General features: G+C 44.4%; 1 protein-coding gene across 2 annotated transcripts in view; it reads right to left on the bottom strand.

The window, feature by feature from the left end:
- Positions 1 to 874: 874 nt before the first annotated feature.
- Positions 875 to 26,769, bottom strand: part of vap (RAS p21 protein activator vap) — a 72,252-nt gene continuing 46,357 nt past the window's right edge. For both annotated transcript variants that reach the window (XM_050189595.3, XM_055077295.2), the window contains 9 exons: positions 26,004 to 26,163; positions 19,988 to 20,130; positions 15,187 to 15,302; positions 13,772 to 13,858; positions 10,452 to 10,519; positions 5,840 to 5,928; positions 5,695 to 5,772; positions 3,384 to 3,506; positions 875 to 2,749 (listed from right to left, as the gene is read on the bottom strand). In XM_050189595.3, the coding sequence (XP_050045552.1) occupies positions 2,672 to 2,749; positions 3,384 to 3,506; positions 5,695 to 5,772; positions 5,840 to 5,928; positions 10,452 to 10,519; positions 13,772 to 13,858; positions 15,187 to 15,302; positions 19,988 to 20,130; positions 26,004 to 26,163 (942 nt within the window). In that variant the 3' untranslated portion in view covers positions 875 to 2,671. The remainder of the gene's footprint in view (positions 2,750 to 3,383; positions 3,507 to 5,694; positions 5,773 to 5,839; positions 5,929 to 10,451; positions 10,520 to 13,771; positions 13,859 to 15,186; positions 15,303 to 19,987; positions 20,131 to 26,003; positions 26,164 to 26,769) is intronic.

Consider the following 26,769-nt stretch of genomic DNA (forward strand, 5'->3'; position numbering starts at 1 on the left):
AAGAGAGCAGGCCTCATGTTCAATGCAACATTGTAGGGAATGCAATTGTGGGTTTGTCCAGGGGATTTTGGGAGGAAGTTGAGGGAGGTGTCTCTCATGTACTCCACTCCTATGGTAGAGTCATTTTATTCTCACCTGCCTGTCTTTTGATTTCAACGGATGGAATCCCGGCCATGGCGGCCGCATTTCAATGGGGGCGAAATGCGAGAACACCCGTGTACTTAGATTTGGGTGCACATTGAAAAATCCTAGGCGGTCCAAATTTCCAGAGTCCCACTATGGTGTGCCTTATAATCAGATCGTGATTTTGGCACGTAAAACCCCATAACTTAATGTCATCTTGGGGGCTACGCAGGTTTGTCATGGTGTAAATACAACATGCTTCTTACCATAGTTGCTTTTCAGCCTGCTAGGAATTGCTACCAGAGTTCTTTGCAGCATCAGCGGCACAATAAAACTTGTGATGTTCGTCTACTCGAGTTGAAAGGAGTTAAGGTACCATTGATATGTCAATAGAGTGCTAAGCCTATTCCTCTACGTTAGACATTTTGATGCCTAGATGTTAGAAGGGAACAAATGTTTGCAACTGCAGTATGTGTAACAAAGGTGGTCCATGTGAAGTTGGAACCAATACACGCAATGCCACATGCTTCCAAATTTAAGTACTATTTGTTCCTGATCTCCCAATGATGCACATATACCAGTAACCTATTTGAATAAAAATATCCAAATTTCTACAAACAAATGGTCGATATTAATGCACTGTCAAAATCTCTGCCAATCATTTTCTTTTTATGATACCATTTCATGCAAACACAAATGCCAAGAGAGAGTTGACTTTCATTGACTTGGTGATGGACAATATCACTCCAAAAAGGGTCTATTGGTGCAGTTTATTTACAAGCATTACAAGCACCATTGAGTCTTAAGCATGGTACTCTGCAGCACAATATGTATGTACCTGCATTTTGGTATGCATCAGCATGGCAGTAGAGAAAGTATGGGAAAGCAGCACATCCATACACTAATGACGACACAGACACGTAAATGTTAGGCACACAAATTTCTGCTGAACAATGCTATATACGAGACTTTTGTGGAGCACCTAGCCACATTTCATCTTGGAAAGACTGGGGCCAAAAATTAAACCTACTTGAGCTTAGATACACATGTTTAGGAGGAAAAAATGCAGTTAGGAGTTATGCTTCAGCACTTAATTTTGAAGAAACATGTAACATGCAGAATAAAAGAGCACAGCAGCAGCACCGAAGTGCTCCCTGCAAAATAAAGGAATACAGTCTTGTATATCCTCTGCAATCAAAACATGGTTTGCATATACAATGTTTTATAAGAATGTCTGGCAAGCATGTACAAAAGCTAGAACTCTACGAGCCCTGTTAAACATTCTTTTTCTAGCACACAAGTTAGAAAGAAGCTTGCACTGGGCCCCATCTTGAGCAAAGTACAAGGTCCACAAAAAAGCTGGCCCTCTTGGTGTGCAAAATGCAAAGTGGAAACATTTTTTTTTTACACTGAAATTAAACATGGAAAAATAAACCACTACATTATGTACCCACAGAATTTCACTGCATTACTCAACACGGCAGCCTTTTTTTTTTCCTGGAAAGAGCAGATGTAATACTTCTAACATTAAGCACAAATGAAGCGACATTCTAGCTAGCACAAGGCTTATCACAGCGATTTTTACATAGCAGATTTTAACGGAAAGTAATGTAACCTAATCGTAAAGAATGCCTAGAAGGGGAAAATACAGTAAGCTGAAACCAAAAACACAGGAAAAGTCACGCTCAGGTACGTTGGCACTTTGGTAATTTGTCTACTGCTAGAAATTGCAGCATATTCCACTGGTCGTTCTGGAGAAGCTTTGCAAATCCTCAAGAAAGCACTTGAACCTCAGATTTCGAAAAATCTAAATCTGCCAGTATAAAAACATGCTGTTGCACACTGCCATCAATGTGGAAGTTGACAGACACTGCCTGCAGAAAGTGCGACGTGTTAGGACTTGTGGATTGAATTTGTGCATCAAAAGGTGCGACAAGAGGGAGCAATATGCAGCAGAGCCTGTTGATCCGATACGACCACTGGAAAACGAGCGGTGGCTCTTGAGTCAACCAGTGCAAAGCAAAACTTTAGACAGCAGGAAACCTGCTCGGAGTCGGCCAGTGGAATTTACCTTCACTTTTAGCATCAGCACGCGACATTACTTGAGAAATTCGCCAGAAGTTATTCTGTTTTGCATAAGCTACACCAATATGCATTCAATTCAAAAGCACACTTGTCAACTCCGCATGATTTTGCCAGCACAGTTCCATAAACTGCTTCACGAAGACTAATCGTATGCTATGTACTCGCAATACTGAAACAGTTTCCTCAACAAGGCTTATTTCAGAGACTAGTAACTGCATCAAAGAAAAAAATATATCAAGAGGCAAATGGGGTGAGAGATGCAGAAAATGTAGAGTGCGAACACAAATGGTTCCTTTGCTAAACCAAGAGAGGGTCCCAGATGAGCCATGCTGTTTTTCTGTGGGTTGCACAAGCTAGGGCCATAGATCACCAGGATTTGGACTGCCCTTTGACATTCTCAAAGTTTCTTGCGCCAGAAAAACACAGCAGTAGTTCAGCTTGCACAGATGTTGCTGAACAGTGGCTACCTTGCAGTGTCCATGTAATGCTGCCGATGCTTGGACAGCATGTCAGTGACTGTGATAACTTTCTTTAATATGGGCTGCAAGGAGAAAAAAGCATGAAAGCCTTATTTGCAACAGCTCTTCCATTCTACTGCGACTACCTCGTAAAATTAAAAGCAAGAGAATACCCACCACAGAAAACGTGAGCCTCAAGCTAATTGGAAAAAGTAAAAGGAGTTCAAAGAACTCAAAATACAGCTTAGGATAAAAAATAAAAAATAAAAGGTGAATAGATATAATAACAAAAATAAAGATGAAATAAAATCATTTTAAAAACTATCAATGTGCCTTCTGCCAAAAGTCTACAACAGCTATAAACACAATTAAACAGCTCATGGACACAAGTTCAATGACATCTGTTTATTAATTTCTTCATGCAACAAACTGTCTCTGATCAGTATACTAAATGAGCACCAGTGCCTAAGCCATGTTCTATCCACTGGGCATGCAGAACATGTTCATTTCATATGGGATTTGCAGCAGAACTTAGCTCACTGTTCCAAATGAATCCCACACAAGCTTCAATCAAGTTGGGGAAATCAGAAATGCAGCAGTTGATTACAAAAACTGGGTATTTGTGTACGACAGATTCAAAGTGGCATGCGTGCTGTAGTGACTAATTGAGCTACATTGTTCATCTTACACTTGTCCAGGCCAGGAGCTAAAACATACCTTTTCATTGCTCTGCGCAAGCAAGTCATCCTTGTGCATGACGCATATGTGGTGCAGCGTAGCCAAGTCACGAGCAGGGTCGCCAACAAATGTGTCGTCAGGCTCTGGTTTTTCAGGAACATTCTGGGAGCATGTTACACAAGCATACAATGATGGAATCTGCCACATGATATTGCATATATTGTACAGTACTGCAATCAAAGCCAAAAAATAAAGAAATTGGTGAGAAATACCAAAAATTAATTTATTATACTGAAAAGCTTATTAGAATATTGAAGGCTACATTCTGTATGTCACACTGTGAACAGCCACGTTTCTCTGTAGTCACAGCTGAAATGGTGTGCATCACGAATCGAATTAATCATTATATTTATTAATGAAATAATCATGTACCGGCCACCAAAGTTTTCGTTTCTGCAATGCTGACTGGTGGTGCTGTGGATACACTTGCAAATTATCATGCAGGTTCTAAAAATCTGACTGAATAATAGGTCGATGATTGTCTTAATGTTTTTAAAAAAAAAAAAAAAGACAACAGTGCCAATACGACAGTTGTATGAAAGTTAAAAAAATATTTCACAATAAAAAGTTTGTAGCCAAGCAGTTAACAGCGCATGTGTTACCTTCTACATTTCACTGCTTCTAGAAGTCAAAAAATGCTACTCTGGGCTTTGCAATTGGTTGAAACATAGTGCTGCTCGGTGTACTGTCCATGGACTGCTGACAGACATGCTGTTTACCTATCCTTGCATCTCTTATTGTGATAACTACACCACCAGGCACAGGCACTTAGTTGTGCCTTTCCTATCCACTTCAGGTGCCAGTTAAAGGGACACTAAAGGCAAATTTTAACTCAATGTAGACAGTTAAAATTCCATTCCATAAACCTCACAATGCTTGTTTTGTGCCAAGAAAATTCTCAGGTTAAGAGGAGTTTAAGAGAAAATCGTGTCTAAATGGTCCGGATACCTTTAGCGCAATTCAAATCGCCTGTCCTGAACAGGGGAGTGGTGCTGTTGCATATGCCATCACCACTCTTTACTGCCGTCGGTGAGTAAAACGGTGCCTAACAGACAGCGCAAAACACAAACGCGCAGTCATGGAGGAAACCACGACATGACAGCGTTGGATTCGCTGCTGCACCTGCTATCGATCGAGTGGCATGGACCGTTTAGGAATCTTGCGACATCACATGCACATGCAATTCTCTGCTACTTGTAGTTTGTGTCAACTTAACGAGCCAGAAATACCAGCGCAGCAGTATGCTGTACTGAAACGACTGAAATGTGAAAGCGCGAGTGATGCAGAAATGAGCAAAACTGAAACGTTTTGACCGCCCTCATCATTGTCCAGAGTAATGTCAATGAGTTTTTTCTAAACATCGAGTAGAACAGGACAAGTAGCATTTTCTTATGTTTCATAATGCAATGCAATTATCTTTTTATTAGCAGAGGTTGAGTACTAAACACAGAATTATGAGGAGTGACTACGTCATTAGGCTTGCACTTGTATGTCCTGGGTGAGCTGCAAATTGTGTCCTGCATTTACCTCAATTACTCTATTACTAAAACTTTGTTTCCTATAATATTGACGCATTAGACGTTCTCGAGCATCAATCTATCAATTTCGTTTGACTCAACATTTGCCTTTAGTGTCCCTTTGATTTTATCATACACTGTTGCATAGATTCCCCTTGTTGGCAATCCGAAAGCCATACATGTAAGCTGCAGCAGAGCTGTATCATATACGTGATTTAACACCGTAGGTGTGAAGTGATTCACATCGGGGCTTCTCAATGTTTGTGTTGGAGCACTGCTGTGAAATATGTCCTACAGCCAGTGTCGACTCCAGTCATGTGTATATGTAGTCTCACATTTTTAAAGATGCCACTCCTGCCATGTAATGGAAACAGAGGACAATGCAATGGCCCTTTTTTCCTTCGCGTAGTCTGCCTCCCACATGTAGTCGGCATGGCGTTATGCAACTGTAGGACAATAAATGAATGTTTCTCTCTTGACCTCTGCTCCTAAACTCTGTATCTACAAACCTAATATAAATTAGTCATCAAAAAAAAAATGTTCTCCATGACCACACACTGGTGCCATCCCCCCGCAAGCTACCTTCAGACTAGGAGTTTTCTCTAACATACTTCAGGCATGTTAGACAATTTTGCAGCACACATCTAATCGAAAATGTCTTGAGATGCATGCAACATGTTTTAAATTGATTTCTGCTTATAACTAAAGGCACTACATCGTTGCAGACAACAATTCTAGATGCAGTCTCCAAAGGAGCTATTCAAGATACTTACAGCAATGTCATCCAGGAAACGGATCATACGATTTTTGTTCTTGAGTATGAAAGGATTTACAACCTCCATCCAGGGCTCCTGTTCAAACAAGATCAAGAGCAAAAGATACAAAATCCATCTTGGTGCTGCAGTTTTCCAGCCTCACCTTGGCCCCGAACTCAACAAGGTTGGCCAGGTTCTGGAGACACTTTGCCACTAGTATGAGGCTGCGTGATGCTGTCTCTGACGGAGTGTCTACAAAATGACAAAATTCACAAGGCTAATAAGAACGATGAGTGGCGAATCATTACGTCTTGCCTCTCCAACAAAACCCACACCACCTCTGCGCTTTCACAGTCACTGAACTAGCATGTATGTCAATGTTACTACCTTTTGTCCAAGTTACTATTCTCATTCCACATGAAATGAGAATAGCCAAATGCAGCCATGCAGCAATCTATCCATTGCTTCTGTACACAGATGTACCTCAAGCACTATGTGCAGTCACTTACATGTTCCACTGAACGTCCCCAAAGATTTTCAACACAGATTAGTACCTAGAAAGGAGGCCACATTGTGCAACAATGGTTAAACATGAGTAAAGGCCAACTTTAACTTAATAAGCTTCAATTTTCAAAAATTGTCAATAGAGTTATTTTTTTTTCCCTTCCACTAGGAATGCGTTGTTTCTCAATTTAAAGAAACGCTAAAAAGAAAAATCAGCTGAGCTGCATTAGTAAATTACCCTTCTGCAATACTAATAAAAAGAATACTCTCACTGCAAGAGAAAGCTTGGTAAGAAACACAACAACAAAAGACTGGTGGCAACGGCACCTTGAAGTACCAGCTTGCCGTGGCATCTTGGTTCTTAGTGGCAACTGCTAAGGCCTGGTTCACTTCTTACTGGTAAAGATGGGCGACACTGCACTAAGCCAAAGCTTGAACTTATCCCGAATACAAGACAATTTTGAAATTAGTGGCATGATGCTGATGTACTGGCACTATGGTTTTGGCACGAATTTAAAAAAAAATTGAACTTTGAACTTCATTTTCTTATTTTATAATCAACCTAATACTGCAAAATAAACAAATATATAGTAATGCTAGAATAGTTAACCAGTCTTAACTGAATTAGGTTTTATCTTTAGCGTCCTTTAAGTAAAACAATTTTTCTTGGCAGCTTGGTTTAAATGAGGTCTTCATAAATTGCATGTGCACTGTGGGAGATACGGGGTTCTCCTCCGTACTCTTGGGACAAAGGAACGACAACACAGTAGTGCAAACAATCACAAGGGCATTTATTGCACCTTTCATAGATCAATGCCAGCTAGCCGAGTTGCTATCCACGAAACATGCCGATGGGCGCGCGACAAATCTAGAAGTCTGACTCACCGAGCGACCGGATAGCGAGCGAATATGTTCGCCCCATGCTGGATCCCAACGCCTGGTCGTTCGCGTGTACGGTCACGCGAATGGTGGCACGTTCGAAGGCGGCCACGCGAGACAGTCTCGCAGAAGCATCGGACGGCGCCCGCGCGGACGTCCGCACCCGCCGACGATCTCGAACCAAAGACCACGCGCCTTGTCTCTCGGCGCCCGAGTAACCCCGCCGCGGCGCGACCGTCGCGCCATCTCTCGCACCGCGCTTGTACCACTCCGACCGCCGCGGGCGCCAGGCCACGCGAGCCGTGCGGGAAAACAGCATATCAGGGGATGCGTGAGAGTCGCGCATCCCCACATCCCCCCAACCTTAAATCACTTCTTATTCCGGCGAAACATGTCACACGGTCTAACATTAACCCGTGCTTCTCGAACAAGATAGTACATGCAACAATGGTCGCGCAGAAGAAATGTCTACACGCTGTCCATAACGTGCGAGCCGACTGTCCTTGGGTACACCGCTGGCGTCCGCCGGTCTCAGCAGCAGCTTTGCGACTCGACGGCACGATCCCAGGCCAGGACTCCGGAGACGACGACGCAGTAGTCGGTACGAGCAAGCGTCGCTCGCGCCGACGCGCACTGCTGGCAAGAGCCGCCGTAGCTGTCGGTGACCGCCGGCTCTTTTGTCCGCCGCCGAGGGTTGCGAGCTGGATACAGGAGGCCGCCGAAGTCGCCGCGCCGAACTGGCCACAGCATCACCATCGCCCGGGGTGGCTCGATCGTAGTCCGGGGCAGCAGCGCAGACGATGTGCAGGTGACGGCAAACCAGGGGTGACTCCAATCATGCTGCGTAAACTCAACCCACTCGGCAAACACTAAAGTAGTGCAAGGGAGAGGAATTCTTCATGCGCATCGCCCACGTGGTACGATGTTCAACTCGGCTAGCAAAAGATCGGGCAGCTACTCAGATGCTAAGTTCACGTGAACGAAGCTCGCTTCCTTGAGTCGAACGAGTAATTTCAATTCGTGCGAGGCTAAATAGAATGAGGGAAGCAAATTGCAACGCCTCAACGCCACGGTCCACCAGGTTGTGTCCCTCCACGTGCGACAGGCAGCTTCGTAAAGTCTTAGGCCTAACTCGTCGCTACCCTGACAACAACCGGCATCCAAAAACAACACCCAAAATGGGCGCAAAACAGGCAGCCGCGAGGAGACGTTAGCTCCGTGAGGTGGTCCTACTCCGCTCGGTGCACACAGCATCCGAGTTGACGGCGCCCACCGTCCCAGACGGTGTCGGAGCGCCCGGTGCCAGGCCGCAATACCAGTCAGCCCGTAGTGGCACCCGTGGCCTGCGGCCACCCGGCTCCCAGAGCCGCGACTTCATCAGAGTCAAAGAGATAGAAGAAGCTATTTACATAAGAAATTCGGACCACCCACGAGGCTTCCGTACTCACTCGCTTCAGGCCTGGCAATGCTCCGCGGGCGCTCAGCCTCGCTCTCCCAGGATGCAGACCACGTGGCTCTCGTACCAACGAATGCCATTAAAAAAAAAAAAAAAAAACTTGCGAAAAGGCTTAGCATGTTGACAAGTTCAAACACACTACAGCCACCGTCGCCTCTCTCAAGAAAGCACGCCGCCAACGCTAGCGATCATAATCCACGCTAGCCCTACACTTCGATTCAAACAAAGGTCTCGAACGAAGCAAAACTTAAATCTATCGTCCGATGCCCCAAGAGGTCCACGTTGGGCAGCCAGATGTGGGAGATACGGGGTTCTCCTCCGTACTCTTGGGGACAAAGGAACGACAACACAGTAGTGCAAACAGTCACAAGGGCATTTATTGCACCTTTCATAGATCAATGCCTGCTAGCCGAGTTGCTATCCGCAAAACATGCCGATGGGCGCGCGACAAATCTAGAAGTCCGACTTACCGCGACCGCATTGCGAGCGAATATGTTCGCCCCATGCTGGATCCCAACGCCTGGTCGCTCGCGCGTACTGTCACGCGAACGGTGTCCAATGCGGCCACGCGAGACGGTCTCGCAGAAGCATGGTCGGCGCACGCGCGGGCGGCACGTCCGTCCCGCTCGCTTCCCGAACCCAGAGACCAAGCGCCTTCCCTTTCGGCGCCCAAGTAATCCCGCCGCAGCGCAACACTAGCGCCATCTCCCGCACTGCGCCTCAACCACTCCGACCGCCGCGGGCGAAGCCGCCCCGCAGGAGACGAGCTATGCGGGAAAACTAGATCTCAGGGGAGGCGTGAGAGTCACGCATCCCCACAGCACTCTGGTAGACTGCACAGGCAGCACCCGTGTGAAAGTGGCGAGAAAACTTCATTGCTATGCCAGCCTGGCAAATGCAGGCACCGACATATGTGGTGCCTGTTTTAACAAGACAGCACATTCTTCTTTTGCTGTGTCAGCATTTTATTCACATTAACCAGACAGACTCACTGTTTTGGCAGACTGCATACAACACTCCATTTGTAGCAATTAATCACATGCAAGACCAAGCTCTGCAGCTGATTACCTTAGGTCACAGTAGAATGCTAATCCAGCCTGTTCACAATAATATCGCCACCCTTTGCTCAATCAGTACTAGTTCACTTCAGTCACTGAAGAAAGACATTCATTGTACAGCAGAGCAACAGTTTCCAGACAATATAAGAAAGAACTACGGTATGTGTGGAGAATTTACATTTGTTACTGCAAACAGTTGTCATTGATTATCACAAGCCAGTTAAATTTTTCTCAGCCATGTCTCCTTGGAATTCCTTATTCAGTTTTTGCCATACTATTTGGCTGTGCGCTAAAAAGTTAAAAAACTAATCCCTCTGTGATTTATTCGTTTTAATAAATGAACTTTGTAGTAGTACCCCTCCCCTTTTTTCTTCAAATGTTGATGTGTTTGCTAACTTCTAAGCCATTCCTCCTTTAATTTTAATCTTTGTTAAGGTAAACACTGGCCTGTTTTGACAATCTTAATCAGGCACTGTGCTCACTTCTGATTACACCTAGTGTTGCACCGTTCCTGCATCTGTAGGAATTCAGCACTAGTCTCAGCAAAACTTTTTGAGCAATACTCATTCAAACTTGCAGTGTACTTTTTTATATAAATTCACACCATGTAGAACATGGCTAATTACTGAAGTAAATTCAAATGTTTAGCTGGGTAATATAGTTTTTCAATGCTTTTCACTGCTTTCAGTGCTTTCTGTTCCTCGATACATACATTTTCTGTATGTTCATTCCTGCTAGGACTCAAGTTACTCTGCAGAATAACTAAATAAACAAACAAATAAACAAAAGTGAACAGTTATCAGCCACTGCGCGTGTCTTTCAGACATATTTTGCTTGCCTTTGCATGCACAAGAAATGCCACACGAAATGGTACGCACCGCTGATGAGGTTGAACTGCCTCGGGTTCAGTATAGCAGGGCACAGAAGCCGCAGGAAAATGAACCCACTGTAATGCAAGATGGCAAGATATACGTTGAAATGTGTTTATTGCTTTGAAACTTTAGGAAGATTTTTCTTTATTAAGGTCATGTGGGCATAAAAGGTAAATAATATGTGCGAGTTCAGCTCATTATAGAACTTGACTGCAACTCTGGTCTTGCAAAGATGCAGTTGTAGAGTACGCAGATAAAACAAGTTACCATATTCATTCAACTATAAGGCAAGATTCTTTCCCAGAATTTATAGCTTCAAAGTTACTCCACACCTTGTTGTGAGGCTGATAGATTCAGTTATCCTACTTTTTCAATATGAAGACAGCAGTGCAAGCTGTAGTAACCAATAAGCTTTGGTAGGTGAGGCAGTATTTTCCATCACACCAACAGAAAGTGAATGCTCTTGATCATCAATGAGCCATTAAGAGAACAAAGTATCACCTCGACATTTGGCGGAAAGCAGTTTTGGGACATGCCAGAAAGTGACATTTTCTAAGATGTGTTTATTTTATGAAGCTTTTCTGTGTTACAGTAAAACCTCGTTAAACCGTACCCGCTTAAACAGTAGTTTCATTTTAAAAGTAGTACACTAAAGTCAAATCCCCGACTCAGCGGCCATTGAACATAATGTGTTTTGTGTCCACATAAACTGTACCAGCTTAATGCGTATGTATCGGTTAACACGTAGCGTTTCCACTTTTCGTCACGCAAACATGGCGGTGCGTCGTCTCCATCAGGCGGCCCGGCAGAACAACAAGCCTCAGAGATCAGAACAACGGCCTCCAAGTGCTCCGTGCGATTGTGCGTGAAGCCACATCAACATCAACATCATTTCGGCGCCGTGCCATAGAATAAAGAACCGTGTCAGAAAGCATTGTGGCATCGTGCAAATGAGGACTCCCATCATGCCGAAGCTCGAATAAAAAGACCCCAGGTGCTCAACATAGAAGACAAATTAGACATCATTGGTGCTATCGAACGTGACACGAAGTCAGCGCTGGCATGCAACATGGATCTACTGTTGACTACGGTGTGTGGCATTTGGAATGCGAAGAAGTTGCTCGGCAGCGCTGCTACGACCGCGTAGAGATGTCGGCTACGAGGTTCGACTCTTTGCCATCATTGCCTCTGTTGTTGCCGAAGTGTCAACTAGCAACAGTGATGAGGACAACATGGAAAGCAACAGCACAGGCGACTCAGGCCCGACAGTGGCAGAAGCTGCACGTTACATCAGCCTCATGAATGCAATCGTCGCGACGAGAACAGCACCCTGCAATGAAAAAGGCGCCCCACGGCTTCTGCAGTGCTACCGCCCGCATGCATGGAGAACATGCAATGCCAATGAGGAATCTGCCATGCGAGTGTTTACCGAGAAGAAGGGGCTGGCTGAAAAGCTGGTCGCAGCTGCAGTAAGTTTGAGGCCGCTGTCGTCACTGCTAGGCCGCGGCGGCATCAAACGAAAATAACACTTTTGTTGTGCTAAGTGAATGAATACTGCATGTCTTTTTCCTGTTTCATCGCACTCTCTCTGAGTTCCGTTTTTGACAGGTAAGTGGGCGATCTCATGCTATTTCGGTTAAGCAGTACTACCATTTAGTACGTACTTTTTCCAAGCTCTGGCCAACTATGGTTTAACGAGGTTTTCACTGTATATTAAAATAAATCAAATTTTCTTAGTCGTTTAGTCGCGGCACTTCCGCTAGGCACTATTGCAATTTGAGACACAATGCACCATTCAATATCTTGAACTACGCCGTACGACACCCATCACAACTTGGGCGCAGACACAAGCAGGCGCGGTATTCTTGGGTCAACCACTTTCTGAGATACCATCACCTTCACATGATTTGGCACCAGATGCGTCTGGCATGCTAAGCTCCTAATTTTCACGTACTCACAGGAACAGTATTGGCCGTATATCTTGTATACGTTGTACATCCAGTGCCAAGTCATGCAAGACCTCGAAAGGGATAGTATCTCCAGTGATCACCCAAGTATGCCTCCCCAGAATGAGCGAAGTTTTCATTTTGCTACATTCCCATCTTGAAACCAAAAGTAACGAAATGGCACTTCTGGCCGAGTCCATAGGCTAGTCAATCCAGTAGTTGCCGACCAAGCCAATGAGACATGCTAAATCAAGCTGGGGCTAGCAGGCTGCATATTTGCGTGCAATGACGTGCATGTCTCATGAGTCCAATGTTCCTTGCTTAACATAATAAATAACAACATGGTCTTGGGCGACTTTTTTATATATATACTATATATAGTTTTGGTCACTCAGAATGATTAGCAGGCTCCACCCTTGCTGTCTGAGCTGACGAGGGCCGCAATGAAGTGAGAGAAGTGCTGCACAATGAAAGTTGTGAACCCGCGACTGTTCTGCTAGAGCTAGAGAAAGAAAAGAAAGCGGTAAAACTCTCTAAGCTGCCAGAAAATAAAAATTTAGTGCAAGCTCTGATTCTACTTTCGTGTGTCTATAGAGATGAAATGACAATGTCTAAAATACACTGACGCGATTGCATGTAAACGTACGCACAGCACAGCACTCAAGCTTTTGTGGCTACTTGCAGAATCAAGACACTCTTTCTTGAACGTATGGTAAATCTGTTTGTGGCTTTGTATCTGCACACCTTGCGTCAGTTGTCCACTTCACAAATTTGAATGGTGTTTATTTTTCAGAAATAGCAGAGACTTACAGTGCCCTACGTTCAGTTTGACCACAACTGCTGTTGTTTCTTACTAGTAGTAGTAACGTTTCCTTACCTTCTCACATAGCCTTTTCCTTGCTTGTCCCGCCCTTCCCCCCTGTGTGGGAACTGTGAGCGAAAAGTGGCAAGGCTTGCTTTGCAACTGCGCCGGTTCTACTCATTCTATGCCTCTTCTCCCTGCCTCCTCTCTACCATTCTATCTCCCTTCCCTTGGACTTGCACTTCAATAGAAAGGTACACGCTGCACTTTCTGCAATGCTTTTGCGGGGGGGTCACGGATAATTACCGCTGTCAAGAGGCTAATCTGTCGACGCCCAGGGAGCTTCAGAAGGAATTGTGCACATGTGATATGATGCAAAGGTCCAAGCGAGTTTCTCATGTCACCTTTCTTCTCTCTGCCACGCTTCTTCCACGTAGTATATACACGCTCTGAACCACCCACCGATGCAGCAGCAGTAGTGCAAAAGTCGAATGAAGAAGCAAAGAAAGCTTTGGTTTAAAACACAAGCTAGCAAAAGGAAGCACATCTGGTGAAATTCTGAGGCCCACAAATCTCACCTGACAACTCTGGTCTTGACCATCGGATCATGTGGCCACTTGGATGCCACCTTCTTCTGAAGGCAATGACAAATGTACCTCAATGTGCTGAAATATAAAAATAAAAATAAGCGACTATGTGCATAGAAGGCAGCTGGGAGTTCAAGCACAGCCCATTGAATGTACAATAACTGTGTGTGGGCACATATGAACTTTAAATACTGTCGCATGTCCAGTGCTTGTAATCATTTGTTGCTTTTTGCATGTTATCTGTGTTATTGCACTTTCATTCTTGCACAAGATGTCCATGCGGTATCTGTTTTGTCATGAGTGTTAAAACTAGCTTGGCAGTCCCCTCACTAAGAGACATAGGCAAAGCAACTAGCAGCAAATTGCGAAACTGCCGTAATGATTGCTGGCTAACTGAGAATCTCTGCTGACGTACAATGATATCAACATAATTACAGAGATAGCTAGTGAGGGCCATTTGATCCAATAAATGCCAGCCATGATGCAAGCTTCACCTCTACTACTACAGAGATGCACATATCTTTTTGTGGGCACAAGTTCACCCAATCAAGAAATTCGGTTCTTGAAGTTCCTTGTCATCTGACTGCCTGCCTGGGTCCGTCATTTCCTGAATGCTTGTGACCTCCAGCTGACCGGCATATTCATGAAAAATGATGTAACTTCACACGAAATTAGACTACGCTCATGCCTCCACAGGGGGGACTGTGTTTGTACAATATTGGTATTGAGCAATTTGTATTATCTGTACAATGGTCATTATATTCAGCAATCACTTTCAATTATACTTCTTTCACATGACTTGACATAACCCATCATGCAATGCCATGCCATAGCAACAGAAATTTGCCGAAGTCGCTATGATTGTGCCAGTCAACCACTTGACAAAAATGCTTACAGGAGGCAACTTATGATGGTATTTAGAACCTCAAAGTGACACCTAGGCTATGAGAGATGCAATGGGAGGCTCCAAACTGAGACACGCAGAAGAATTGCAGTACAGGAGCATTCTTAAAATCCTTTACAGATAAGAATGTGCAAAAGTTGAACTTTCAACCTTGTGTCCATGGACACAAAGCCACCACAGCAAATGCTTAGAGGCAAAAGGCCCACCCACAAGCCTATTTGATCATTCCTGTGCTCAGTGGTTCAGTGAATCAATACACCGTTGAAGTGATATTAGCTGCATAACCAAAAGTTATTAGGTATCCAGAATGAAGCAGCAAAGACATCTAATGTTAATCTTCCTTTCCATCTCCACAACATTAGAAACCTGGGAGGAGGGCCTAACGAAGCTTGTTTTTCCTCACTGCATTACTGATAGCCTTTACCTGCTAGCATGAAATAGGCGTTTTGTGTGCACTCTACAACATCATAATCAAAAATGAGTGAGTGCCACTAATGCTCACCGGCAGCAATATTCCACAGATGAAAAAATAGACTCAACAATCGAATCCAGCACCGAGAGCAGATGCTCAGCATTGGCACAGGCTTCTGAGGGACTGTCAAGTTTGCTAGGATTCAACTGGAAACAAGGAAACATAGCCAAAAAATTATTTCACAGTATGTATGACACAAGAAAATGACCATAATTCAACAGCTCTTATTTAACTATACGGTGCACTGTACAAAAATATACACCTTGAGCAAACGACAACCTGACATTTGTTCAAGCAACACATAATTTTTGTCTTACACTGTAGTTTGAATAGAGTAATATGGGCAATTAGTACAAGGGCATAAAATAATTGCTGATAGATTAATGAAATCAGACATTCATTATCTTAATATTTAGGTTAGTAACTTTTTGAGTCATTAAAACTAGCATGGCCTAGATGGTCTTTAGCAAACACTAATGCTATGCATCCTACATGTTCATTTTGTTTCTTAGTGGTTGCACGCATGCAATAAGGCCAAACCTCAATACTATAACAAAAATAGATACAATAAATTATCAGGTATATCTAAGCAAATCTAAAAAATTTGTCACTGATATCAGCATGTAACAAATACAGCAGAACCTCATTCATATGTTTTCTAAATAAAAACATCCAAGAAAAAAAACATGCTAACAAGAACAACGTATGATCCGAAGTCCCTAAGAAATTTGGCTCACTCAACAGTAGTTGACATCTAGTTAATACGAAGTGTTGCACGAATCATTGCAGCACGAGACACTAACACATGTTGAGCTGATGGGGCATGAGCAGCCCAAGATGCATGTTGACATTTTTTCGGCTTCAGCAAGGCTGAATAATCACCAAGCTAACGTCTGGATAATCAACCATTCAAAGCGTACAGTATGATTCCTATGGTGCTACACCACAGTGTGCTGTGAAACAGATAGTTGAAGATGCTTATCGGAATAAGGTTGGAGGCAATAGTTGTGATTGGCGAAGTGCAATGACCTGCGAGGAGATCTGCTGGTGCCTGAAGAAGAAACTGAGTGCGTGCCGGCATTTCTGGATGGCACTGGCCAGCGAGCACGGCAGGGAAGCTGCCATGGCGGGCGGCTACTGCTCTCAATCGCACGTGGGTCACGCCTTTTCTTATTCACATGGATCTAGCGGCAGGAAAACATATTATATGATCACAGTTTGGCGATGTATTGAACACTGATGCTGAAAGATTGTGTTTTTCGAGATTCTCCAGTAAAAAAGAATCGTAACTGTATTGGGTCATTTATTGTGTTCCCCATCATGAGCACCGGCGCCGAGAAATTGTATCAAACAGGATGGTATCAATGAGGCTCTACCGTATGTGTAGGGTTGTTTGTTTTCAGGTTCCATATATTTTTTTTAATCGGGGGATAAAAATCGGGTGCTATTTTTCAAACTGACAATTGGGGAGAATTTTTTTTTTTTATGAAACGATTCCGAAATACTTTTTTTTTTTTTGGTTAAATCTACAGATGTACTAAGCAATACACTCAGTTTATTGTATCAGAAGGTATCACGGGCTTCTTAACCCTAACGCGTTAAAATTGGTGTTTGTTTTAAGCTGGTAATCAGGGGGACATCAGGATATTCTAGAAAATACTCGCCAGAATTTGGCGTTTCTTGGAAATGAATCAGTAATGATGACAGTAAAGAGCATTGATAACTTCTGAGAAATGAAAAATTTTATTCACGAAAAGATGGTCATCAACTTTTTACACACTCTTGTTTACATAGATTATCATCTGCATGCGCAACATGCTGGCCTCCATTCGAGACCTGTCCGGTCATTGAATGTATCTCAGCTAGGAGAAAGTTCTCTCGACGACACAGCTTCCACTAGCTAGGCACAACAATGTCAGTGCAGCATTTGCCAGCCTAGGGTAGTGAGCGGTAGAGTTGTGCCAATACTCAATGAGTTCGACAGTTGTGTCTGTGGGGCTTACTTCCAGCAAGTACTGATTGAACTCACTGTGAAGCGAATCTATATCATCGGTTACGGACTTGAACAGAGGTCGGTATTCATCAAATGGCTGCCCCAACAGACGCTTCTGAAATGGATCCAGGCCATCTCCCAACTTCCACAAAGTTAGCTGGTTTTCGTCTCTGTCTGAGACGTTTCGTTCAACAGCGCAGTACCATTTTGTGGTGAGTTTCATGCAGAACTCTTGACAAGATGCTTTTACTAATGTGGCGATGCTCTTGGGTAACATAGACAGAACAGCTCTGGCCTGATCGCTTTTACCAATCATTGTTGAAAGCTCATTGACAGTCTGCTGCAGCTTGATGTTTACCAGGTGATCAAGGCTGGGCATCAGAAGTTTTCTCGCTTTCAAGCAGTTTCTGGGCATATAAAAGGGGACCGAGTGTGTCTCTCATCAGGATTGTCTTTGCATAAAGAACTTCTTTTTGAGAAAGTATCACTCAAATAGCTTCCACTTTGCTGCTATCATGCGAGCTTTCAGCAAGTTCCATTAACGAGCTCTACATTTCTATGGCAACCACAAATGCTATGTAGAAGCTTTGCCATCTATTCGGGACAAAGAAGATGGCTTCTTAACATCAGGTCCAAAGAGGCCATTAGAAGCACAAATTTCGGTGTACTTTTGGTAGAGCTTGTTAGCGTGCTTAAATAATGCTCCAAACTTGATCACTATGGATCGAACTGTTGACATGCATGATAAAGAAATGGCATGGTCAACACTGTCATGAATGAGGTGTGCTAAATCTTTCACATACAGGATTTGGATTCCTTCAGGTTGACAGTTTTCTCGTACCATTTTTCACATGTACTCACTCCATTGAGTCTGTAGCTACAGTCACGTCTTTCCACGTCTTGCCTACAGTCAGGAGAGCCTTGCTGACTACACTGGCCACCGTGTAGCTGTTCATAGCATTTACTCGGTCGACGTCGACCGAAACAACCTGCTTCTTCACGGTTTTTCAGCTATAGTAGCACAGGAGAGTGCTGATAGTGGGAACTACAGTGATATCTGGGGATTCGTCGACGATGACACTCACTTTCTTATCTCGCATATCATTACGGATTTTCACCATGTCCTTGTCAAAAGCTTCTTTCAGGTATTTCAGCCGAAGTCTTTGTCCTGTTGGCATGGTCCTCACGGCCTTGCAGCATTTGCATACAAAGTCCCCCAGAGGTTTGTCCACCTGGTGTATGCTCATTCCACTGTAAGCTAGGGCACGAACAAAGTCATGGATTGTGCCATCCACTTCAGTTTCTTTCCCCTGTTGTCTACAGGACATATCAAAGAGCATCTGCTGAGATGTTCCTGCCTTCTCAGATTTTTGGTTCGACATCTTGAATTTCTTATGACAAGATGACGCTAGATGCTCGTGAATTTGGTCGTAGGGCTTCTTCGCTGGGTTGGTGACCGTCTCCGTGTTGCAATATTTGCACACTAATGCGCGGCTGCCTTCACTGTCTTTCGTTGCGATCTGGAGATCTTCATGCTCTTTACATCAGTCATACGGTGTCCTTTGTTTTCTTCCCATCCCCACGCTGAATTTTCCCGTGCTGCGCACTGGGGCCTTATGTTCATGACAGTGGCTTTGCACTCTGCAGTCGCCCCTGGTAGTCGAAGTGACGATGGAGGTCATGCATTTCATTGGTTAGAGTTCGTACTCTAAACCAATCAGATGCATGATTCACTCCATTGCCAGTTCCCTCTCTCCGGATGGCTGGTGAGTTCCTTGTTAGCAGTGCTTCGAATTTGTGGAGAAAACCTGTAGGAAAACCTATAAGACCAACCTTCTGTCGCTTCCTGGTCACATTCTGTCGTTTGTCTTTCTATCCCCCACCAAAACGTGACCCTTTTATGAAGTCCATCAAATCGGAACAATGCCACCATTCTTGGAATCTTGCTGTTCCTGTCAAAACAGAATTTTGACTATAGTGGCTTCTTTCCAGTCTTTTGTGGGCAGTCGAAAGGGGATATCACAAGCTGCGTGAAGCGTGGAGGTGCAGAACACTACATGGCTCTCAACAAGGTCGATCAACGAGCACGTCTAACTCTCTGTGACGGAGGCTGGCTGAAGAAAAGCGATAACAGGCATTGGGGCCCTCCCTGGTAAAAAACCTGTGCACGAAACATCTTCATCGCTCAATATCTACCCCACCGACTTGTCAACTGTTCTTTTCGCATAAAAGCCATGGAAGCGGGTGCACATACCCGAGACTAATCTACAGAAGGCGAAGCGCAGTTTTCTTTGCTTTTTTTTCGTCCTAAATTTGTTACTCGCTGACTGGCAGCCATGTGCTCGCAGCGTGGTCAGCCTGAAACGTGTTTGCCCCTTTATTTTGCAAGCCTTTTTTTTTTTGGGGGGGGGGGGGGGGGGGGGTGCACGTACAAACTCACAGTGACCTGTAGAGAAAATGGGGATAAAAAAATGCAGCGCTAGAAAGCAATATCTACTCTCCAAGCAGCAGAGTGAGAATGCACCCATTTGTTCATATTGCGCAGCGCGCCCGTAGAGAACGGCGGACCATCAGTGCACGATTGTGCAGATCGCTACTGGGAAAGTCCATTTGGGGAGAAACTGGATTTAACCTGATTCTCCGGAAACATGTTCGAGGTGTAAAAATCAGGTTTTACCCGAAAACGAACGACCCTATGTATATGCTTATGATGAATATTGTATATAATGAAGGTATTTAAATGCTGAATGTGATTTTGCTATAACGAGGTTTGATTGTACTGCACATGCATTGGTTCTTGGCTGTGCTTGCAGTATGCCAACTGGCAGGCAGACTCACCTCACAAGACTGCCTCCCATCCATTACACGAATTATAGAGTCATAAACGGTGTGCTTCAGAAACTCATGGCCTGTCGAGCGCATGTATTGGTCCATCAGCGTCGTTGTCAATGACGTAGTGCGAAACAACGTTGATGTCTCCTCTGCAAATATGAAGAGGCAGTTTAACAAAGGCACCTAAAAGGCACATTCAAAGAAATAGGTTCATTATAAGGTTAACAAAAAATCCTTTGTGCCACAGTGACACATACATTTTATGGAGATGCACTTACTGTTTTGTTTGCTAGATCTGGATAAATTATAACTGTCTTAGAAACCTATTCATTGCCAAAATGATCACTAGTGTAGCAGGGCTGCAAGCCTGCTCATGTAAAAGAGCAAGCATGTTGTTGAAGGAGGTACAATGAGCATATAGTTCTCGCAGAATGAGACGTGACAGGAAAACTTTAAGTAGGACACTCTATACAGTAAACTCCAGTTAAATCGAAGCTGTAGAAATTGCAAAATACTTTGATATAAGCAGTTTCAAGATAAGCAAAATCACGAAAACACTAGAAGCCTGACACATAGACCACATGGAGCCTTTCCAAAATGCCGCCAGTAATATTCTTGGTCACTTCCACGTGCATCAGCACAGCACACCTCGGCGGCTACAGGCGACAGTGTGCTTGGCGCAGAGTGAATAAGGTTGATCCCAATGCAATATTTGAAGCCAGTCATCCGAGCATAACCGGTTTCAGACACCCAAAAAGCTGATGCTGCTACTTTTTGCATAGTAATAAATTGCGGACAATTTCACTTCGAAAACTGGAACTGATTTGTGGAAGAGTGTAACTGGCACGCCTTTAACTGATGCCCACAAGTGACATGGCATTCACGTCTCATCGTCAAGCAAGTATGAAACAAGCATCCTTAACAAGCCAAAGACCTCACTGAAATGCTCTGGGCTCACATGGTGACTTCTTTTGGGCAAGAGTGACATGTCATGTCGCTACGAATCCAGTCACTAAAGGACATGCGAACTCTGATTAGGTGTTTGAGCCAAAATTGCAACAATGTCACACATAATTCAAATGGTGAAAGTGAAAGTACAGTAAACCCTCGTTATGACGAAGTCAGCAGAATGGCGAAAAAAATTCGTTACAAGCGGTAATTCAATATGAGTGACAACTCGAGAAAAGCTGAAGCAGTCGCGCTTTAATTGCACTAAAACTGTGAGGAAGTAAAAATGCAATGTATTCAGTGAAGCAAAACTTTATTCGGGTGCAAGAAAGAGAGTGAGCTTTGGCTGTTTCAAGTTCTTACCGGGCGCGAGCAACCCCTGCTCTAATTTGACCAAGCATTGCCCGATGCTGTGGTTGCCACCCATGCATTCAACTTTATTTTGCAGCAGGCGTAGGTGCTCCCTCATCTGCACCATAGTTTGCACTTCATATGGCTCTTCATCCGCCGGCTCTTCGGGGCCACCAACAGTGTCAATTAGTATCTCCGCATCCATCACTGGGGCGACCATGGGAGCAGCAGCGTCAGCCAATGTGAATGACTCGAAGTCGCCTTTTACTTCTTGGCCAGCAATTTATGAACAGCCTCGTACAGATCGCTGTCGGGTCATCATCACGCTGGCCATCGTCAGGGTCGCTGACGACCGCACGGGAAAAGCCAGCATGCGCAACGCAGTTGGTGACTTTCAAAGGTGCGAGTTCTTTAAATGAAAAGTTCAGCAAATGGATCACACCAAGCAAATCAATGTTGTTTGTACCTCTTGCTGGTGTCATACGCTGTGAGCATGCGCTGCAAAAGAGCCTTGCGGCACAGCTTCCGGGTGGTCTCTATGATACCCTAATCCATCGGTTGCAGTACCGCGGTTGTGTTTGCAGGCAAAAATTTCACAGTGATCATCTTGAGGTTGTTGATCTTCCCATGGCTCAAACAATTGTCAATTATGAAAAGCACTTGCCAATCATTTGAGTCAAACCATATATCCAGAAGGCGCACATAGTCTTCAAAACTAGCAGCAGTCATCCATGCTCGCTTGTTACTTCTGTAGATACATTCCTTGGGAATAGTTGCATTTTGGAAGCACTGCGGGTTCTCCGCCTTTCCCAGTATCAACAAGGGAAGCTTGTCCTCGCCTGTTGCATTGGCACCAAACAGCATCATGACACGTTCCTTGCTCTGTTTTCCTCCGGATAAGGATCTGCCAGCGGTAGTGAACGAGTGATTCTTGAGTGAGCGGTAACATCTGTGAACGGTAACATTGAGTGAACGAGTGAACGGTAGCATCTTGTGGAAAAATGCAGGTTCATCTAGGTTGTAGATGTCTTTGTCTTCATACTTTTCAAGTAGAGCTTGGAGCCGATGTTGGCGCCACACATCTACAGTGTCACAGTTCACGGCTGTGCTTTCACCAACGATCAACTTTCCGGTCACAACATGTTGTTTCTTGAACCGCTCAAGCCAGCAATTGCTGCACTTGAAATATGGAGGGCGAGAGCTTCACCTTTTGCAGTAAGTGCAGATCTATGTACGGGGAGATTTGCACTCCTGGCATTCTTCAGCCACTGTAGAAGTGCACCTTCCACTTCGGGGTATTTTGAATCGCGATTTCTCTTTCTTTTTGCCGAGAAGCTCTTCTTAAAGCCATCCAGCACAGCTTCCTTGTTTTTCAATACAGTTGATAAAGTAGACGGCAATATGCCAAATTCCTTCGCAATGTCAGTTTTCTGCCGGCCACCATTTTCCACTTCTTTTATCAACAGAACTTTCTGCTCCAAAGTCAGACACTTTTGCCCGGAGACTGATGGAGCCATTTATCACTGCAGACCACAAAAAAGCATACATGAGGCATGCCCAATTTAGCACTCTAAATAACACACAATCACATGGCCTGCAGCACAGATCTGAATGCACATGCTGTCAGAGCCAAAGCGACTGAATGCGGCGGGTGACACAAAAGGCAGAAGCTTCAAAATGTCTTCGGGGTATCTCGCTTTCCTCATCAGTGCGCAAAGGTGATGGCGACTTAGCAATCGCGAGCCTGGCATCGGCTTCATGTGTAGCAGAAGAAAGGTGATCGGAGTTGTTGAGACCAAATGCAGGAACCACAGAAGCGCACCCGCTGGTAGAAGATTGTGCTCGTGAGGGCAGGTCGGAAGAGGGCAGCTTTGGAGGAGCAGCGATGTTGAAACTGGCAGCGAGGAGGCGAGGAGTTGACATGAAGGCGAGTGAGAGCAGTGACTGGTGTCCAAACGGCTTGCAGAATGGAGAGCAAATGAGGAGGGGAAGGCAGTGGCCGCTTTTACAGAGTGGTGTGGAGGTCACGGAAGACTTTGAGAGTATCGCAGTGGAAAGCACCGCAAATGCCATGGCTCGAGTCTGAGGTTGTGTTTGCTATGCTCAAAAAAACAATTAGCCGCTCATTGTGGGTACGCAGCGCGATCGCGAAAACTGAACGGTTTTGCATTGGGGGCTTTGCATTACTATTACTCGGCAATTTTTTCTTGAGGTGAGCAGCCGTGATGTTTACAAAATGAGAGTTTTTCGGAGCACCATTGTCGACAACACTGTGCTAATTCTACAATGCGAGTGTCGGTGTTCGCGCACCATTGCATCCGCGCCATAGAAAAATGTTTAGGAACAAAATTCAATGACCCTGCTATGCATTTAGACCGTTTGTCTAAAGTTGGATGGTGTGAATTTAGCATGACCGGCTTGAGAAAATTGCCGGGGAAACACCAGCTTGCATTGATCTGCCATGTTGACAGCCTGACTCGCCGCTGGCAACACTCTGATTTTTCATGTTTTCAGCAAGTTATCACTTTATTTGCACCATCATAAGTCCAAATAAGCTAGAGACGGTGTTTTATTGCGATACAGGCTGATTACGGTGAGCGGTGAGCAAATTTCAAGACCGGCGTCCCCAAAGTTGTCTTCCCGATTTGTTAACGTGGCTCCTCGCGTTGAACATGGCACTTATAATCAGAGGGCCACTTCTTTTATGATTTTCGGCACATTTCAGCACCAGAAGTGCTCTGTACAGTGGTAAAACTTTGCTCATCGAGCGCACCCCATGGATTGCTATGGCACAAGTCTGCCCACGGTCGTTTGGTCATTTTTTGGCATCCAAGAGGCCGTGGTTTTCTGGCATTGCAAAGCGTCAGGAAAACTTTATTTCGTGTGGATTCTATCATGGGGGACACCAGCGATGCGAGTGCGACCGAGATTAACGGTTCAGGCGTACTGCACCATGGAATTTGAGAGCTTCTGTTCACTCCGCAGTAAACAGCTGCAAGCACTCGGCACTTGCTTGGTACACATTACTAGACAGTTATCGGTCGTGGGTTTCGGATTTTTGTGGCCTCTTCTGTGCCTGCATGAGACTAATTCGTCGGCAATATTAATTTGACACCACATGTGCAAAAAAGGTCGCCAAAGTGGCGAGCGTTCGCTCGCCACTTCACTCTAAGCTGGTCAGGCTCTTCATGCACTTCGAGTAATGCGGCTTAAAATGCATGCGTTTGGGTCGAGACCGAAAGAAATTTCGAATAAAGCGATATTTCGATGAAAGCGATTTCGTTGTAACGAGGGATTACTGTATGTGCATCAGCGCTAAATTGGCACGTTTCATTCCATGAGCATTGCACTCTTCATTCATTATGCCAGATGAATGTAAAAAGCTGTGATGAGAAATCATCCCACGTCAAGGATAAGGTCAAAAGCAATAGGCTCGTAGGATCAAAGATAGCCAGTGCACATGCTTGATGATGATGATGATGATTTATTGGCATCCCCTTTGAAATGGGGCAGTGAAAGATGGTCACCTAGCCTGCTTGAGTTAATCAGGTACGCTATACATGCTTTTTATTTTAGAAATTTTGTATACATTTCCTTAATCATTCTTTTCTCTTCCTCAAAACTTCTCTATCTACCTTATACTGTTACACACGCCTGTACTGGATACAGCCATATCATGCTCTTCCCTGCTTTTTGACAAAGGGCCTCTTCCCAGCCTTTCTTTATCAGACCATTATCACCTTGTTGATGTTGGTGTAAGCTAACCAGTAAAATCCAATGTTTCTGTAGCACGGTGCTTGCGTTTTGCTATACAGAATTCAATTTCTCGAGTATACTAGTATGCAACATGGCAAACAGCGCAAACGATGAAACAAGTGAGACAAACATTTGTTTCACTTGTCCCATCTTCTGTGCGGTTTGCCATGTTGAACACAAGCCAACTAAACCAGCTTAGAACATTTGAGTAGTATGCAGTTTTGCCACTATCAACAATTCGAAGATTTCACATTTTGTCTCTCGCATGGTTAACCAAACATGCAATTAAAACAAGACAAATACTTGCAGCTCTTGAGTATGCTATTGTTGTGCCAGTTCACTAACAAGCCAGTAAGTTCTCCCTGTGCAAAAGGCGGGAGTTCAAAAATAATTCATGCGCTCCACATGAACAGCCCGAACAGCCACATGTCTTGGTACTGCCATATCTTGAACTTGCCAATCATACTTATGTCTCCAGCTTTTCTACCTCTCTATGCATCGCAAAAGTTGCAATGCTAAAGTTTGAGAACAAGAACGGGCGAGAGAAGAAAATTCCCACTTATGCCAGCACACACATGCAACCAGGTGACAGCAGATCATGAAAAGTACAGAAATAAGTTGTAGAGAGGGGCACATCGACCGGAACAATTCTTTTGGCATATTTTTTAAAGGTGCAAAGTATACAAGGTAAAGAGCGATTAGGACACAAACACGTGTGTGTGTGTGTGCAAAAATCAAACTTCCTCTGCTAACCACTATCATTCCTGGTGACAATTCCCAATGCTCTGAAAATTTATTACAGTATATGACTGCACCATTTTCGCCCTTCCTGCCTAATCTTTACTCCAGAGCCATCACTTTCACTACTTGAAAGACAACACAAAAGACGTGGCTTCGCAATGCAGCTGTGCATACATGAGAAACACCAGACCAGAAAAGAGAAGCGAGGAAAGAAAGTGGGAATCACCCTCGAGGTCGATCTCCCGGTTGTTCATGTCCCTGAGCAGGAGCGCTTCCTTTCTCTCGTAGCGGAACACCCGGAGTACGGCACTGGCCAGGGGAGTGCGATCCTTGTGGCATAAGTCTGCCAGAACGCTCACCAGGTGGAGCTCTTCATCCACCACCAGCTGCCACACACCATGCAAAGCAAAGCACAGAGTCATTTGAGCAGCGCAGGCTGACTGATTGCCACACATACACACACTAACCTTGCCGTGTGTGTTGAAGACACCATGCATGTTACATACTCAGGCTGCATTACTCAGCCCCCCCTAAAGCTTCAGAGGTTGTAACGCACTTAAGCATCACAATTCCAGAGTGCTGCTGCAAGAGCTCTGCCACAGGGCTCAGTAACAGCTGTTGTCACTCAAATACAGTTAAGCCTCCATATAAAAAACTTCAGTATAATAAAATTCTGAATATAACAAGGTATTTAACCTTTCATAGCTTCTTGTCCATGTATGTTATACTTCAATATACACAGTTAATTACACAGTCTGTTAATACACAATTTCAAAATGGATAACAAAATTTCACTGCAGCTGCGAAAGGATACTGAGACAATAAATGGAAACTTCTGCAGACACAGGTCGTCAAATGGTCGAGCTACATGCAGCTGCTTGCGAAAGTACCTCTCAAAACGCATGCCATGTGACTGAAAGTGAACGCTTCGAGCAGCGTCATGATCTGTATGTAGTCCAAGTATGATCAGATCCTATCGCTCGCCATGCATT

Source organism: Dermacentor andersoni, chromosome 2, assembly GCF_023375885.2.
Source record: "Dermacentor andersoni chromosome 2, qqDerAnde1_hic_scaffold, whole genome shotgun sequence".
NCBI lineage: Eukaryota > Metazoa > Arthropoda > Arachnida > Ixodida > Ixodidae > Dermacentor > Dermacentor andersoni.